This window comes from Pygoscelis adeliae, unplaced genomic scaffold (assembly GCF_000699105.1).
Source record: "Pygoscelis adeliae isolate BGI_AS28 unplaced genomic scaffold, ASM69910v1 Scaffold68, whole genome shotgun sequence".
NCBI lineage: Eukaryota > Metazoa > Chordata > Aves > Sphenisciformes > Spheniscidae > Pygoscelis > Pygoscelis adeliae.
Window position 1 is genome coordinate 3,966,494 of NW_008825501.1, and position 17,504 is coordinate 3,983,997.

Below are 17,504 nucleotides of genomic sequence, written 5' to 3' on the forward strand. Positions count from 1 at the left end.
GCTCTGACCGTTACCACCCACCTTTGGGAGAAAGACTCATCCCTGCTTGTGTTTTGGATAAGACAAAGAGATTGTGATGGAAAGAAAACACATTACGTATCTTCTTGTAATGGTTTTTAAACACCTTTATTTACCAGCAGTAACAATAACTTCCTGTTGGTATCAAGGCACCACCAGCTAAAGATAAAGGAATCTCTCAACCGATGGTGCATGGGGTCAGGAAATAATTCTCCTGCTCTTGCTGTCTAGCTGTGCATAATTGACCCAGTGAATTATGGAGGTGAAATGGGGAGATCACCATCTTCCAATGCTACAAGCACCATCTGGGCAGAAGACAAGGACCAACATCGTACAGTTCAGTACAACAAATACTGTTGTCTCTTTTAATACCCACAATATTTCAGCTGCAGAGACATCAACAAAAACCCAAAATACTTAACGCTAATGTAGATAAGTTTACTACATTTGCCAGGCTTTATCTCATCCTTGGCTAAGTTAAATTCTGACCAGTAGTGTAAATCCAGACTCTCTGTCTTGAAAATGTTTGCTGACAAATTGGAGAAGAAATTAACTCAATTGGATAAGTTTTATTTCTAGCCACCTTTACATGCTGAAATGCCATGAAACATACCTAACATGGCCAGTCCCTGATTGTCCCCCCTCTCCCTTCTTAGTTTCTAAAGATTGTTCAACTAGGTTCAGTTTATCACTGAATAGTTGGGGTTGGAAGTGATCCTTGGATATCGTCTAGTTCAGCACCAGGAGGAGATGGAGCAATTTTTTATGTCTAAGATGAACTACTAGAACTGAGGAGGTGGGAGCCAGCTACACTTTGCTGCTTTTGTTTGTGGTTAGTAAAGAGTAGGTTTCCTTGTCATATATCCCACACTTTGTTTAGAAAAGAAAAATGCTGACTGTCCAAAACAAAATTTCTGCCTTCCTATTCCTGTTAAATGTGATATCCTAAAACTCAGTGGCAGACAACAGTAGAATTATTGCTTCGTATACTGATGTACAAGCTTTTTCAAGCAAAAGGTAGGGGGTTCAGTGAGAAAGATTAGGTGTGGACTGCAGGAGATCATCTCTGCTTAATTTTGCTTTGCTTAAACCAAGTATTGACTGACATACAAGAAGATGCACATCTTGAGAGTTAACAAAGCCTGGTCCCGGAGATTATGACCCCAGATTCTCAAAATGTTTCCTACTTTTAGAAATGCAATTAGGTCCTTCACCTGAGGTAGCTATTCTCACAACCATATCTTCTGTACTTATATGACCTTTCCCAAGTCCATGTGTGGGGCGCAATGAAAGCCTGGGCTCCCTTTGTCTTCCTTGGAAGTCTAGGGAGGAGGGTAACCTCTAGACTTCCTCGCATTAAGCTTTTGAATTTGACCCCCTTGGATCCTGGAAAGCCCCTGAAACAAGTTTTGTGCTTCATCATCAGTATTTTTTTCACTGGGCATGTGAATTCCCTAACTATTGTACAACTGACAAGAGGAAATGACACAAATCTTGGCATTTTACAAGAAAAAGCTCCAAAGCCTTTCATGGTTTCACAATTGTGCCAACTTGCAGATGTTCAAAAGTGATGAATAAGACCCCCTAAAAATCATAACACTGATCAACTTAAAAATTGTTACTTTTTTTTCTTTTTCAGTGGTTAAATTTGTGGCTTCTTTTCACTTCTCTTGTGGTTTTCAAGTCTTCAGGGCTCAGGACTTGGTTCACATTTTCAACCTTTTTTTGTTCGCAGCAATTCATGTCTGGAAAGGTATTTCTTTTTTAACTGCAAGCTGTGATTTGCACACATAACAGCAGAACTCTGGGAGGAGTCATGGATCAACACAAAATATCCTGACACTCAAAGCAATTGCTGGAGTTGGTAATATGGATTCATTACTGCTGTTCTAGTGGCTTCTCGGAAATGAGTAAGTATATTTTTAAGGAAGTTAGAAATTTAAACAGAAAAAAAAGTCTTGCTAAAAGAAGCCAGTAGCAAATAATTGGCCTACTATGACAAAGATGGTTCTTAAACTCTGTAAGGATTTGTGGGAAATTATTTTTCACGAGGTATGTGCTAGTGGTCTCTTTGGTGCTTGCATCCCTCAGGAGGATATGTACATCCTCTAAAGTGTTCCTGGAGGTATTTGCTGTGAATTCATGCAAGAATTCACGAAGTTTAGCATCAATTTTCTTTAGCTTTAAGCAACTTCTCAGATGTATTTCACTTGCGTTATAAGTGTAAAAGGCAGTGGCCACTCAATGAACCTGGAGGGTGGGGGCTTGGATTTTATTTTTTTTTTCTTTTTCCCCACTGCTAAAGAGAAGGGCTTCCTCATGTAAAATGGCCAAAAAAACAGCTAAAGAAGAAAAGACAAAGCCTACGGGACATGCCACAAAGAGTCCTCTGAGAGGACCCAGTGGCTTAAGAAAGACCCTTTGAATGATCAATTCCCTTATGTTGTTCATTGATTTTCTCCTGGTTTTCCCTTATCTTTCCTTTCCTGTTGATATCTCTTTAATTGATTCCTGATTACAGATTACACCAGTTACAAACTGTTATTTGTCAAACAATGGAGCCAGGCTTCTCTCTGCGGCTTGGGGAAATGCATGCAGCTCTTGATAATTTCAGGAGGTTCAAACTGAACAAGCTGTAGAGAACATAAGATGATCTGGTGGTAATTGGTAAAGAAGGAGTCTGTACAGACTCTTCTTCAAGCAACTACCTTGTTTACACTCCCCGGCCTTTATACTGCTAGGAAATCCTGTATCCTGCAAGAATTACAATGCAGTGGAATCTGCAACTGAGTTCAAAATGTGCTTCTTGGACTCATTATCAACTCCAGCTCTGTTTGCAATGCTTAGCATATAAATTATTTAAATTAAACTAACTACATAAATTATTCAAGTTTTTTCCCCCCCTTATCTTTAACAGACACTGCAGAAAGTTCAGTGCTAGTGGTGTTACACTTCACTGCCAATCAGATAGGAATGCTAAAGGTGTCTCACAACATTGGCAGTGTCCAAATGACCATGAGACTCTTAGGAGGCAGCTACCAGAAGCTGAATGATAGTGACAATGGAACAGCTCACTACCAGTGATGGGCTGCATTCTGCTTACCAGGGTAAATAAGGAGGGAGTTACAAAGGGAATTACAGGAGGGATGGTTGTTCTGGAATGGGTGCAAGCGAATCCTGTTAAATGCTTTCTGTTTTGCTTTTGGATGCACCCAGGGCTTGTTGCTCCTGCTATGGGGAACCTGAGGTGGTCAACAGCCACACTGTGAGCAAGCCTAGTGCAGTGTCAAGGAACTCTCCTCTTACGAGGCATCATCCTGAGCTGGGTCCCTTCTCCCCTGGTGAAGTACTTACAAGGATGAACAGGATTGTGGTCTTGATCTCTACTGTCTTCCCCTGTCCTGTCATCTGCTGTATCAGCTTCATAGCCAAAGTCCAAAGTGGTTAGAATGAAGCTCTGACTTGAAGGCATGTGCAAGCAGACTGTTTCTTTAGGGCCTCAGCCAGACATCTGGTTTAGGTGCCTGGAGTAGACAGGTATGGCTCCCAACTCCAAGAGAGCAATAAACTAGAGAGCCTGCTTTAGAGGGAGGGCTGTCAAAGTCTGGTTCCTAGGCATCATCAGAGAGTCAGCAATGAAGTGTAATTATAATAGGAAACCTGAACAGAGCCCTTAGTTTCAGTGGAACCTGTCTGAATTATCCTTTATACACAGATCTTTTCTTTCATGCTTTATTATTGCTATTCTCTTTATTTCACATTTCAAATATGATTTAAGAAAGCAGCCTCCACCAGGTCTCCTGATTTTGCTCTGATTGATTTGTAAATCTGTGAAGACATGGTTGAGTTAGATTTCTGACTATGCCCAGACATTTTGATACATCACAGCTCTGGGGTTTGCAGGGGTCATATTTCAGCTATAAGGAAACAAACAAATTCTTTTGTTCGTCATAGTCCCCATGGACCATCCGTGTGATGGTTCAATACTTGTCTAAACAATACAAGACAAAATCCAAGATATTGATGGCTACCTGTTTAGTCTTGAATTAGTGTAGCTATCAAGGACTGATATCAATCCAGGGTGCAAGGGAGTAAGATAGAGAAATATATAATGAATATATTAACTCATTTGAAGAATATATGGATGGCCATGGCATGAACCTTGTTGAAGGGAGAGGGCAGTACAGATCATATGGCAGGAGGACATGACGTTAAGAGAGACCTGCTGAGGCATGTTGTGAAGTATCAGAGCAGCATCCCCTTCATCACATGGCTCAAACCATCCTACAGACCAGATGGCAGTACCACAGGAGAAGGGGTATGGCCTGTTTTGCCACTTCAGTGAATTTGAACCTGCTAGAAAGGCAGGCTCAAGGCTCAAATGACTTGAGTGTGATGGAGGGAGCAGACTGCCACCCTTGTGATTTCGCAGTAAGTCTCATGATACTTGGTGTTTTCCAATTACCCACAGCCTTTATGAGCATTTGTGTATATAACAGCCTGATTTTCTTTCATTTAAGAAGACTAAAGATTACATCTTGATCACAGAGTTGTGGAGAATGGCTGGCAAACCTGAACCCTTAAAGAACAGAAGAGCAGAAAGAAAACAAAATTACTCAAAGTAATCCTTAAAAACCACAGCAGAACAAAAATAATTTTAATCCATTCTCATGATTCAGGGCAAACAGGGAGAACAGACTCTTCTATCTCATTTTTCAGCAATTTGGGGTTGCTGAAATACAAGTGGGTGAGAGGTATGTCATATTCATTAAAGATGGATGTGGCATGCTTCTTTCTTTTTAGGCCACCAAGAGATGACATTCTGTGTGTGGTGATAACTAAGAGGATAAGACGGTGTTTCTATTGGTTTCATGCTTGCCTGTATTGGACTAGATAGATGTAATCACCCTGGAGATACTGTATTTACTTCTCCTTCCTTATTTACTTTGTTTCTTTTATTTCACTTTAGGGGACTAGGCTGGAATTGACATTTCTTTCTCTTCAGCAGCCGCCTCCTCTCTCAATGCCGGGTCTCTGGGCACTGAGTTAAGCCAGACAGTGGAATGGACCTGCTGTAAATAGTGTTGATAAATTGGGTAGATAACACAGCGTGGCCTGGTTTACCCCAGTGCACAGAGTAATAAAAAGGAGCTTCCACCTCTGAAAGGTCATTGTATCGACAAGGGGAACGATTGTGGGAATGGCAGTTGTGAGACGCTTGTCACTAAAGCCATTTTTCCGCAGGAGATGCTGAAGGGATTATGCCTAGGCCTTTTCCTCCCTACCCTCACCCCTGAGGTCGTCTGATTTAATGGTGCTGAGTGTGACCACGGAGCTGAGTATCCCTGGTGCAAACAGGTCTGAGCAGCAAGGTTCCCAAAAACTGTCATGAACCAGCTACGCTCAAAATGGCCAACTACATGGGAGCTTTTCCAACTTGGCCAAATGGGGTAGACCCCCCCACCCCCCCCCCCCCCCCCCCCCCCATGCTTTGTTACCTCATCCTGTGTAGCCAGGAGGCCTTAGTGAGAGGGATGGGATGGGGCTACCGATAAGCCACAATTTTCCCTAATAGTTCAGCGGTTTCATGTGGCAATTCAAAAACAGTCCCTTTTTATTCTGTGTTTCCATATCTCAATTCATACAGGGGAGAGATATAATAGCCAACAGACAATTCACCCACTAGACATCACTGAAACATAATTTTGGAGGTGCCAGATCACTTGTGGGTCACAAATGTTGAGAAGAACTTGTGTCATGTGCATCCATCACACAGCAGGCACAATGGAGATCAGCCAAAGGAATAGCTCCATTGAATAATTAGGAGTCTCAGACCACTTTGAGGAAACCTACACCCAAAAAGCTGGTCCTGAAAAACCATGCCTTCCCCTTTGAGCAGTCAGAGCAATGTTGTGTATTCAAAAGCACCAAATCAGAGATGATAGAACAGAGAGAACAGTGGTGTTGACATGTGTCTACAAAAAACAGCAAATGGAATAATCTGTGAAGCCTTGCCTAGACTTGCAGTCCTCTTCATGTCACAACACTTTTAAACAGCTTTCCAATTAACGTACCCAATATCAGGACTGGATATTCAAGTCTAATAAGGTCTCATTGAAAAGCAAGGCATACAGCCTACTGACTGAATGCAATGGCCCATGCCAATTGGCACCAGGATGTGATATGATTATATAATAACTGCCATTCTGAGTCATACAGAAGGTTCATGTAGTCCAATAGCCTTCCCTGACATTGGCCAGTAGACCATGCTTAGGAAAATCTATCAGAACAAAGTGCCTGTTCAATGATTTTTGTCCCAGTTGTTCTTCCAGCCTCCAGCACTCCAGAGCTTATGGGATTCCTAAACCAAATTTGTACATAAAGCACTTTGTACATCAATAAGAAAGTATCCCTACAGTGAAGGTATTGCTGCTTGGCCAGGAAAAACATTTGCTCTCCCCAAGGAAGCTAAACAAGTATGACAAAGTATTGATTCTATCATTTTATTTCAAGAGTGATGCCCATGGTGTATTAGGAAAGGGAGCATTTCTACAGTAGAGTTTCTTAGCTCTATAATGTATTGTGCTGCCCTAATGATATTACACCAAAGGTGGTTTTCTGAATGGGAGGAGCAATCGGTTTTGCCACATTCTCTGTCTTTTGACTGTTTGCTTGGCTACAATATTGGCTTAATAGTAGATTCCAGCAGCACTTGTGGCCTGCTCCCAGCTAAATGTTGAACTCTCTGTTGAGTTTTTTATAAATGAGAATGAGGTTTTGGGGACATTCGTATTTTGCATTGAGAATTGGCCTATAAAGAAGACTAGAGTTTGATGGATCATCAATTTGTGTCATTTACTACCATTCCAAATGCAAAGTGACATGGATTTGGAAACCTCAGCTAGATGGGGAACTGTGGGGAAAGGGCCAAGTTTGGCCAGAGTGGGAAATTGTAATACCTTGGGAAGATGACAGCAAACTGGCTCAGGGGATGTCTAAGCAAGACCCAAATGATGCCCTTTGAAAATGCAATCTAATTATTTAATACCCCTGTTCCTGGAAAGTGGTGTCATGAAGCCCAGAACGGCAATCCTTGCTTTGGCCACACAGCACAGTCTTTCAGGGAGGCAAGACCAGATCATTAGGTGGCAAGAGTTGTGCTCCTTGCAAGAAGCTGGTCCCCATCCAGTTCTGACAGTCTCAGACAGCCTGTGCCATCTGGCTGGGACAGCTCCCCAAACACACAGCAAAGCCTTTCTCAGATCCCCAGCCACATGGAGGGAATATTTCAGAGGGCTGGAAACGGTGGTCACTGTAAAGTGTAGTAGCTTTTGGCTCCAGTGGCCACTTTGTCACAGATGTTGCTGAGGTCCGTTGTGATTTCTAGGCACTTCCGGAAAGCAAGAAATGATTCAGTAATCACAAAATAAAAGCAGAAGCAGAAAACCACCCCCGTAATGATTAATGTACTCCCCCTCCCCTGCCCCTGAATGCAAAACACTCCCCTATATCAGCAGGATGACCTGGACCTGAGTTCCTCTGAAGTGAAGTTAGTTTGGTTCAGTCTTGCAGGAGGCTCTGGGCTCTGACTGACGATGGGAAGAGAAATAATAGGGCCCTCAGCAACTCACCCTCACCTTAGCCTCGTCCACTGGGCAGGTATGGGCTAATGCCTTCAGCTCCTATTGCTAAGCAAGTCGGGGTTATAAACATGATTTTCATAATTGAGTTTTAACATACATAGAAACCACCCAGCAGCGATAATAGCTTTGCACCAGAAGAGCCTTAAGACAGAGGAGAACAGCTTCTCTGAAGTGTTAAGAATCCCAGCACATTTATCTTAATAAGTTTTATTACAGCCTGCCAGTTTAAACCTAATGACTAATTTATCGTATAAAATACCAGCAATGTATTTTTTGATTTTGCTAATTAATTATCTCAAACAAAGGTGGTATTTATAAAACTGTCCAGAAATGGTATGTGCATTAAAATTGCCTTGCAGCAGGAGATGAAATTATTACTAATATGCGATCAAATTATTACTGTATTGACTTAGTTACTTTATTACATCATAATGGATTTCTTCATTATTTTCCCCGGGATTGTAGCATTCATGATTGCATTAAAGTCTGTTAATCTATGCAAATATCATTAGGAGCTACTAATAACCACGGCAACTTTTTTCAATTTCAAGGAATGTGGTAAGTACTCTCAACACATTGTTATGTTCTGTTAGTGTGATGGTATTAACTTAGTCCCTGAGTCCTTGGGACAGTGGGTGAGCAGCAGATCCCTTTAAGCCTTTTCTTCCTTAAGGATAGATGAGGTAGAAGGTGGGAATTTGTTCTGCTTAGGAGGTGGGACGAGGGGCACCATACTCAGCTCCACCACTCTAACCCTGCCTGATGTCAACCGAGTCACCTGTTAGTTTGCAAAAGGGCCATGTCATATAACCTCCCCCTTTTTTTCCAGCCCTGCTATCTATCTTCCAAAGCAACAGCCCATACGTGAGCACGTGTTTTCAAACTACAGTGGAAAACAGTTATTTTCTAAAGGTCAGGTGATGGGGTGGTGGCTTTTCTACATGCAGGACAAGGCAGAAGCAAATGGGGTATGTGAATTTTCGACATTGGGCACAGCTTTTGAGTATCCCGTGTGTGATCTAATGCCTTCACACTGATGTTTCAGAGGTGCTCAGCGAACCATTTTCAAGAGGGCTGAGTTTGCTGCAGAGCTGTGTGTGTCTGTGTTTGTATCAAACACTCAAAAAAAAATGCAGACAAATATTAAGCCTTGAATGTTTCCCTTTCCAGCAGCACTCAAAACTGAAAGATGCATGCAAAAGTAGAAGAAGAGGTAAGGGGAGTTAGGTATGCAGTCATAAGTACACATCTGTTGAACGGTATGACTATTTATCTCTGTTACTGATTAGTCTAATTCCACATTTCCCATGCTTAGATAATGAGGTTATAGACACCTTTGAAGTAAGGCATACAAAGTTAAATAGAAGAATTAAATTGGTTAAATTGGATCGCTGAGTGACAAGGAAGGGATTTCACCTCCTTACCCATATCTGTGTGTCTGTCTGCCTAAATGATCTAGATCCATAGCTTATGTGCAAGCAAGACAATCCCAACAGCAACTTTCCAGCAATGATTTCTAACTGATCAGTGCTATATTATTCCTGCAGTATTAGGGCTTACATCGTGCTCTCCTGTCATTTCTGAATGTCACCTGAAGCCTCCTCTTCAAATTGACCTTAGACTGAAATCAGTTTAGGTCCAATTATAAGAGCTACTGAACTCTGGGTGCCCTTGTTTTGCTCCATCAGCATGTGCACCACAGCTGAGAGGAAGACAGGCTTTGAAAATGTTAAAGGCTTCAGTTTTTGACACAAAAGCTGCATTCTGAACTACAAACAAGCAAAACAGGCTTGAGATGGTGGTGAGCAATCCCACAGCCCCAGGGGTTGCTAGAATCCCTCTCTTCTCCTTAAACAGAAACAAGAGTCTCCCTCCCAAAATCTTGGTTTTGGTTTGTTTTTTTTTTTTTAAAGAGAAAACCCCACAACACTGCCATGGTGTCAGAGCAAACCGGTGTTGGATCAGGCATTTGCACCTCTGTAAATGGATTAACAAAATGTGATTGTTTGGTGTTTGGCTGTCAATCTGCATTTGTCTCAGAGGGGATAATTTTAACTCAGAATGTGTTAAAAAGTAATTCCGTAGACAGAAGCAGTCTTGGACCCCGTGAAACTTTCAGCTTTTGTGCTGATGAGCTGACCTTGTTTTGTTAAATAAAAGATTCCCCAAACAGTGTTCAGGAAGGGAAAAAGCAGGGTGAATCCAGAAAAAAACACATTATTTCCTGTGTATTCTTTCCTTCCCCCCCCCCCTTTTTTTTTTTTTTAAGATGAGTGGCTATCCTTCATGGTGAGAGGAAAAATAAAGGGGGAAGCAAGCCCAGGAGAAATGCAGGCAGTAAATTAGATGGATTGGTTGAAGTTGTTATGCATTAATTGCATTTCAGGATCACCTGGGCCCCCTCTCCACCAGGCAGCAGAGCCCCTGTCTGCTGGGCACTATACAAGTGCTGAACAAAGGATGGTAACAAAGCAGCATAATGGTTGTATCAAGGGTCTCTCTGGCTGGTTTCCTTTCCCATCCCATTGCAGAATACAAGCTCATTAATTCTCTGAGTTTAGACAGGTTCTGTCAGTCAAGACTCTTTCACAAAACTGCTGAGTGAACCTCCCAACTCAAGCTGGTTGGGAGTTTTGAGACTAGAAATAAAGGGTTTGTTTGCTCGTTTTTTCACCAGACAAGGGTCTTAACTTGGCAAAAAACTTAGGTCAGCCCTGCTAACAGGTTACAGCAGATTCAGATGTGAGGAGCCAGATGTGGTAAGAGGGTAAATATCTACCAATTGCTACCTGAAGCATTAATTTGGAAGGAGATAGATCTCACTAGAGAGTGGTTTGGCTCTCCTGTGCTCAACATCCCTTTTATACTGGGCAGAGAGTGCAACGGTTTAACTCAAAATGGGATATAAAAGCATCTGCCTTGGACTGATGGGAAAGTGGGAGGCAAGGCTTTCTCCTTATTACTTAAATCGGGCTTATTTGGAGTGGCTGACATTGGTTTTGAACAGCTTGATACCTGCTAATAAAAGGTTTGCTTGGGTTTCTAGCTCTCAGTCTAACTGGATGACTTTAATGTAATTTGGAACTTAGAAGAAGTCTGTATTCTAGTGGTGATCCCAATGCTGTCATCTTGAGCCCATCTCAAATAGCAGTGGGGGGACATAATTATCCAGTGTGAATCAGACCAGTTGCACTGACGGTGCTGATTTACACCATCTGAGGACCTGGCTTAGCTGTGTTATGGCAGTGATCTGCACTGTCTAACCTCCCTGAATCCCTTGCATGGATAGTACACATCAGTTAACTTCAGGCAAGACTTTCTCGCATTGTCTGAATGCTAATTGCACTTCTGTGCTGCAGCTTATATTAAAATTAATATATAATTTCAAAAAAATAGAGATAATTGAACTGACCCAAAATATAACCTCTTTCCTTATTTCTTAAGCACTTGAGTTTTAGCACAAATCTCTTTTACTGCAGGGGCTTATGTTGTGCCATCAGCAAATGCAAAGAGCAATTAAACATTTAACATGATCACAAGGAGAAGAGAAAAGCTGCTGTTTAAATGCATCAAGGAAAAAAAGAAAGAGGAGGAAAAAAAAAAGCCCAGGAAAACAGCGCATTGCCTCTAATGTAAGACTAAGAAAAATTTGCACTGTGGTCAGTTCAATGCAACAGCTTTGTTTATTGGGAATCTAGTATATTATTTTTAAAAGCAAAATACCTACTTTGCTTAGCTCCTTAGAAGGAATTTCAAACAATCCTGATGCCACAGAGATGCCAGGTAGATGCAAATGCTTTCAAGAGAGTAAGCATTATGATTTTCACCTTCTTTTTGTTGTCCTTACTTGGGAGGGTTACCTGGAGTGTGGAGAATATCTGCTTCTGGAAAGGACTGTACTGCATTTCCTCAAAAGGAAAAAAGAAAGAACAAACTTAAAAACTCTGCATCCCTACTGACATTCTTCATTTTTCTGTTTCACACATTCTCCTATTATGCTAAAAGCATGTAATCCAACCTATGAGTCATCTTGGTCAGCGTTGCTGCCTATACTCAAAGTATTAATAAGAGGAATTAGTCCTGTTTGTCAGTCTGTCTGTGAATGAGAGACGTGGGATTAAGTCGCTAGATGATATTTGTTTTCCGTAGCTTATAGAGAATGTTTATTCAGTTGCCATAAGGACATCGAGGTCATGCAGCCCAATATGCAGCTCAATATGCAGCTTGAGCAGACAACCGCATTATACAGTCCCATTCATGGAGGCGTTGAGTCCCTATCACAAAGAGGGATCCTGTTTTGACATTCTGGTTGTCCTAGGAGCCTGCCTTAAAAATGCCCTCGGAGTCTGTTTCACCAGTACAAAGGCATGCATAACAACACAAGCTGAAAGAGGTCTCCCTCCTTAATAAGGGGTGAATGGGGAGAACAGGTCAATGATGGAACTCTGGGACTGATGTCAATCTGACAAAGTCTTAAGAAAGATACAGAGGAATTTTGGGGGCCTTAATTTAATAGGATTTTTCAGGTCTTTTCATGGGACACTGCTGTTTTCAATTAAGCTTTCATCAGGACAGTCTTCTCAATTCTGGTGGGAGGTATAGAACGTGGACCGTTGCCAGAAAACCAGATACACAGGTAGTCAGGTCGCTCATCCACATTGTGTGTATTGTGGTACAAGCTGCTGAGATGACCTTTTTGACAGTGTCCGGCACAGGGGAGCTCTGCAAGGGGGTGCTGGTCACCAGGGGGGCCACCAGGTCCCCAGGGCAGGCATTCCCCAGGATATGAAATGGTGGGAGAGCAATGATCTGAACTGAGTTCCCTACATTTTAGGAGGGCATCTGAATGCCAGAAAAGGGACTCTGTTTCCTCCTGCTCTGAGATTCTTGAGGGTTTAGGATTTTTCATATTTTAATGGAAACAGCTTGAAAAGTTTTTAGATTGAATTCAGAGCAAGTGGGAAAACTGCTCAAATATCAACTGCTTTCTGCCTGCAAAAGCATTTTCTTCTCAGCTCTTGCATTAACACCTAGACTCAGGCATGCCTGTGACACAGAGAGGCTCTCTATTTGCCATCTCAATTTTTTCTTGGATTGCAATATCAGACACAAAGCAACATTTTCTCTAGTAGATTGTGCCACTAATACAATAAGGGTCTAATATATTAATGAATAAGGATCTGTAATATGCTAATATTTCCGCATCACATTAATATTCTATTAGACTAATGCATTATTATGCTAATAAGTCTATTAAAAATGCAAAATATAATTATACGTTCTGTATGGCTCCACTGTTGAAATCTGATTCCTGCCCTAGACACACTTGTGTGTGTATTTCTAGAAATTGTATTACCTGCTGTGAAAAGTTAACTTGATCTACACCTGATGTATTTCATCACACACACCAAGCAGCCCAGCCAGGATTTCCATACCTCCAATACCATTACCACGTGAAATAGATTAAGTGCTTTAGCAGGTCTGCATTTCAGCTGCGGGAGAGACAGGCTTACAGCCATGCTTTACACACACCTATTTCCCTCTTGCTTTACAGCCTGGCGTTTACCTTCCCTTTCACAGAGCAGCTGGTTGAGAGGGGACCCTTCTCTGGGTGGGCATGTTGTGCAAGAATGGTCTCATGCACCTAAATCCCAGCGAGTTGATCCGCTAACAAAGGGTGGTATCTGAGACCTGTTGAGGGATGGGGTTTAAGAGATCTCTTTCTCTATAGTATTTCATTTTGGCAAGTTTAGGCAGCTCCCTATTAAGTGTGCTATTTACACAGTTTATTTTTTAATGCCTAATTTTCCCTGACACCATTGAGGGAGCTTAAGCCACAGGCAGAGCTGGCTGTGACTTGCCCCGGACAGCTAGTCCCCAACACTGGGGCACTGTGAAGCCTACATCCCACTGTGGTCCCAGCCCTGGGTATCCTCTTGCTCCTTTGTCACTGTTGAGAGAGAATTTGCAGAGTGCCTCCCACTCTCTATAAACATATCCACACTCCTGTGCACTCCTGAATAATGGCATTTGGAGGAGAGGTCTCCTGCAGTTCTTTCTACCACAGCTAAATGTTCACTTGATTGCTTTTAGATGGGCCAATTAAGAATGAAAAGGGAAAGTGAACAGCATGGTTTGGTTTTGTTTTAAAAATATCAGGTTTGCCAAGTTTATTAAGCGGGAGCTCAGAATGAATATTGAATTTTCAAAGACTGGCTCTAATAAAGTTTGGGAAAAGAAAGTGGAAGGACATGTCCTTCCCCTTGTCCCTGTCAGGATAACTCGCTGCCCTGTATCAATGTCTGCATCTCATGGCACAAGTCATTTGACGGATGTTACAATGGATATCTTTAATGAGAGAATGGGGTTTCTGTTATTTGTCGGAAGGTCTGTTCACTTCCTTATTGCCACTGGAAAGAGGCAGGAAATTGAATGGAGAAAGATTCTGACTAAAATAAATCCTTTGTAATGGTGAGGAAAGAAAAGATGTAGAACTAGTTGTCTAGGGAGGCTGAGGCTCTCCATCACTAGAAGTAGATTAAAAATCAGATAAACACAACTGTTAGTAATAGCATATTTGAAGCTGGTCCTGCATTGTGCTAGTTGAGCTAGACAGCTCCTCCAGGGTCCTACCAACACTTTGCTATGGTTCTGGCCCTCCTTTCATAGGCAACAGACCCAAGGCTTTGTGAAGAGTTTCTTGACCTCATAGCCCTCCGGGTTTGTTTGGTATCTAAAGAGCAAAGAGGTTGGGATGGCATGAAATTGTCCTTAAAGGAAGTGAAGAACAGGAGGAACAGTTTACAAGTGCTTCATAAGACTGGGGAGTATGCTCAGTTTCACAAGATTTAAGACTACCATAACCATCTACCTGCTTCATGCAACCCACTTGAGTGCATTACCTTGTGTGTGAGTAACCTTGTTCTGTGGTGGCTGTTCTTCCTTCGCAGTAAAGATCCTGCTATTATTAACAGTGACTGGATTTCCCTTTTAGGGCAAGGGGAAGAAATCCAGGTCTGGAGAAGTGAAAATCCAACTATTTCAGCATTCTTTTCTATGGGTATTCAGTATGATATATATGAGTGATACTTTACATATGTGACTCCCCGATTTGAATTTGTCATAGCAGACTATGAGTGGGGGAATGAGTTTGGGACTCAACTACACAAGATTTGAAATAGTTTTATTTTTACTGTATCATCTAACTCATCTTACTTCCAAATTTCAGTGTTTTCAAAACAGCAGTGGAATGATTATTTACTCAGTGAAAATACACAAAACATTGAATTCCCAAGTTTGGTTTACAGAACAGGAAGCTCATATTCAAATGTTTATACTGTCCATATTTTCAACATGCTGTTGGTGTTCCAGGGGCCCCATAGCAAATTCCATTTATGTCATTGTCATTATTACCGTTATTATTTTAATACATAGCCTGTGCGCCAACATCTCCTGTGGATTCTCCGAGGTGAACATCAGGTGGTTTAAGCTGCTTCATCAGCTTGAGGTTCAGTGGAGCTACACTGATTTACATCAGCTGAGAATTTAGCCCAAAGTCCCTATTGAAAGTGACAGAAAGCTTTTTGCTGGGCTGTCTCTCCCTTGGAAAGATAACGCTTTTCACAGGAAAGCTGTTATTTGCTATGTTCCCTTATGTAACAGCACTGTTAGCAAAGTGGAGAGACCAAAAAAGATGAGGATGATAATACGCATGGAAAGGTTCAGGGTGCTGAAGTGAGCAGCCGCTCCGCAGCATGATGTTGTGCTGTTGTTGAACAAGTCCACACAAATAATGGGTTTTTAGGGAAATCTGTTCTTCAGTTTCTGCAGATATCTTCAGTCTCATTTTGTTTGGAATGAAGGTTTAAATGTAAGTTGTGACCCCAGATATGACTATGCCTGTGTTAATCTGCCTACCAAAAATATCCCTGTCCTGCCCCCCACCCATATTTCTGCTTCAATACATACCAGAAGTATTCCTTTTTCTTCTCTAATCACATTCACACTAGGAGTTAGTCAAGTTGATTGTCTTCATGTTAAAGTGGCATGTTGGATATTTTGTGCCTTTCCTTGACCTTTAGTTGGTCCATCCACAAACTTGCATCTGGGTTTTTCCCATATTTCGGAAAGTAACTGCTGGCATGTGCATGACTGGAAATCTAGAGATCAGCTCACTCTTGGAGATTAAGGCACATGAAATCTAAACAGTAATTGCACTTCACATCCCCAGCGATCCCAGGAACTCCTGTCTAGACAGTTCAATGAAGACAGTGGCTCCCCTTTTTCTAGCCTCTAATTTGCAATTATGCTCCACTTCTGCACTGCCACTACCTTGTGAAATATCTCAACCCTCCTGATACCTTAGGACCTCTCATGACATTCTGGGTATCTTCTCATGCTGTCTTGTCACAGGGCATGAGCACAAAAGTACCCCTATGTGCTTCAGATATAACCATAGGTCTGTTGAATAAGTTTACAGCTGTTTCAGTACTGCCATTTGTTGAATCATCACTGTGTATAAATGCATGGGTTAAAGAGCATGAAAAGCTTTCTTTTGGGGGGTCATGTTCCACACCTCTGTCTTAAAGCCCAGCCCGGATATTTCTCTCCAAGCCTGTGAAATGAGAGTTTGCTGCAGGAATCCTGAGCTGCAGAAACCTGGTAGGTCGCTATCAATCTGTGAGTGGTTTTGTCCTCTTGGGCTTGCTTCACACCAGGATTAATAAGCAAAAATTGGCCTGTAAAGCTTACACAGATTGCAATTCTCTCTCCATATAATGCTCTTCCTTTCGATCGAGAAGCATTTTTTTCCCCTCTAACTTTCTTAGTTCTTCTCTCTCTAGATCTAACTTTTCTGCAGTCTGAATGCTGGCATGTGTAAAAAATCAGGGTGAGAGGATTTGCTCTCCAGGCAAAGAAAACACCAGAGGTTAATTAAAAACAAAAGGAAGCATAACAAACAACCCCCACTCTCTGTCTACCCACATGGACCCTTCAAACCCAGGGGTTCAGGCAGGAGTGGAGTTAGCCAGGACCAGGATGGAGGCAAGAGCCCTGGAGGAGAAAAAGGGTTTGTAATCTTTGAATGAAAGAAAGGGTGGGGGGAGACCATCCCATCAGTGTAATCCCAGTGGCAATTTCATCTAGGCCTGTTGTTTCTTAATGAGTTTTTATCCACCTTTAATTTGACGGGTGTTCTTTCCCAAATGAGAGCTAAGATGGCAAGGGGGAGGGGAAGCAGAATAGTAGGGCAGAGAGCCAGCCCTTTGGCAATATTTCTTTTTTTTTCTTTAATTCTTTCTCTCTTAACTGATTGCTAAAATCTCTTTCTCACACTTTTCTCCGTCCTTTTACTAATATGTTTTTGTTTCAAAATACCTGTTCTACATGAACACAGGGAAATAAGAACAGCTGCATCAAGCCAGGCTATCTAACCCGGTGCCATCTATCCACAGGAGCCAACAGCAGTTAGGAGTATAAGAATGAGACAGACGTACAGCATTACTTTTCCTGTGGTGTAGGCTCAGGAATTCCTTACGGTTAGTTTCCCAGGGTGGATTTTTCACCTATGAATTTCTTTAGTTATTTTTTTACACCCATGTAAACTTTTACCATTTGCAATTCCCTGCAGCAAGGAGTTCCAGGGATCAATTAATTACACTTTAGGTGAACAGCGTTTTCCAGGTGTTCATGACTATGCCCATGTGCTGCCAGCCATTTGGGGGTTAACTTAGAAGTGACTACAGTTAGTAGGCAATGAGCAATCATGGATATGTTCTGAGCATGGACAGGTGAATTAATAACTATTTTTATGTCACATTGCCACTTTCTCTTCTTTCATCT

General features: G+C 41.9%; 1 protein-coding gene across 1 annotated transcript in view; it reads left to right on the forward strand.

Moving 5' to 3' along the window:
- Positions 1-17,504, forward strand: part of CELF4 (CUGBP, Elav-like family member 4) — a 695,746-nt gene that overhangs the window by 477,571 nt on the left and 200,671 nt on the right. The window contains exon 6 of the mRNA XM_009331557.1: positions 3,797-3,813. Within this exon, the coding sequence (XP_009329832.1) occupies positions 3,797-3,813 (17 nt within the window). The remainder of the gene's footprint in view (positions 1-3,796; positions 3,814-17,504) is intronic.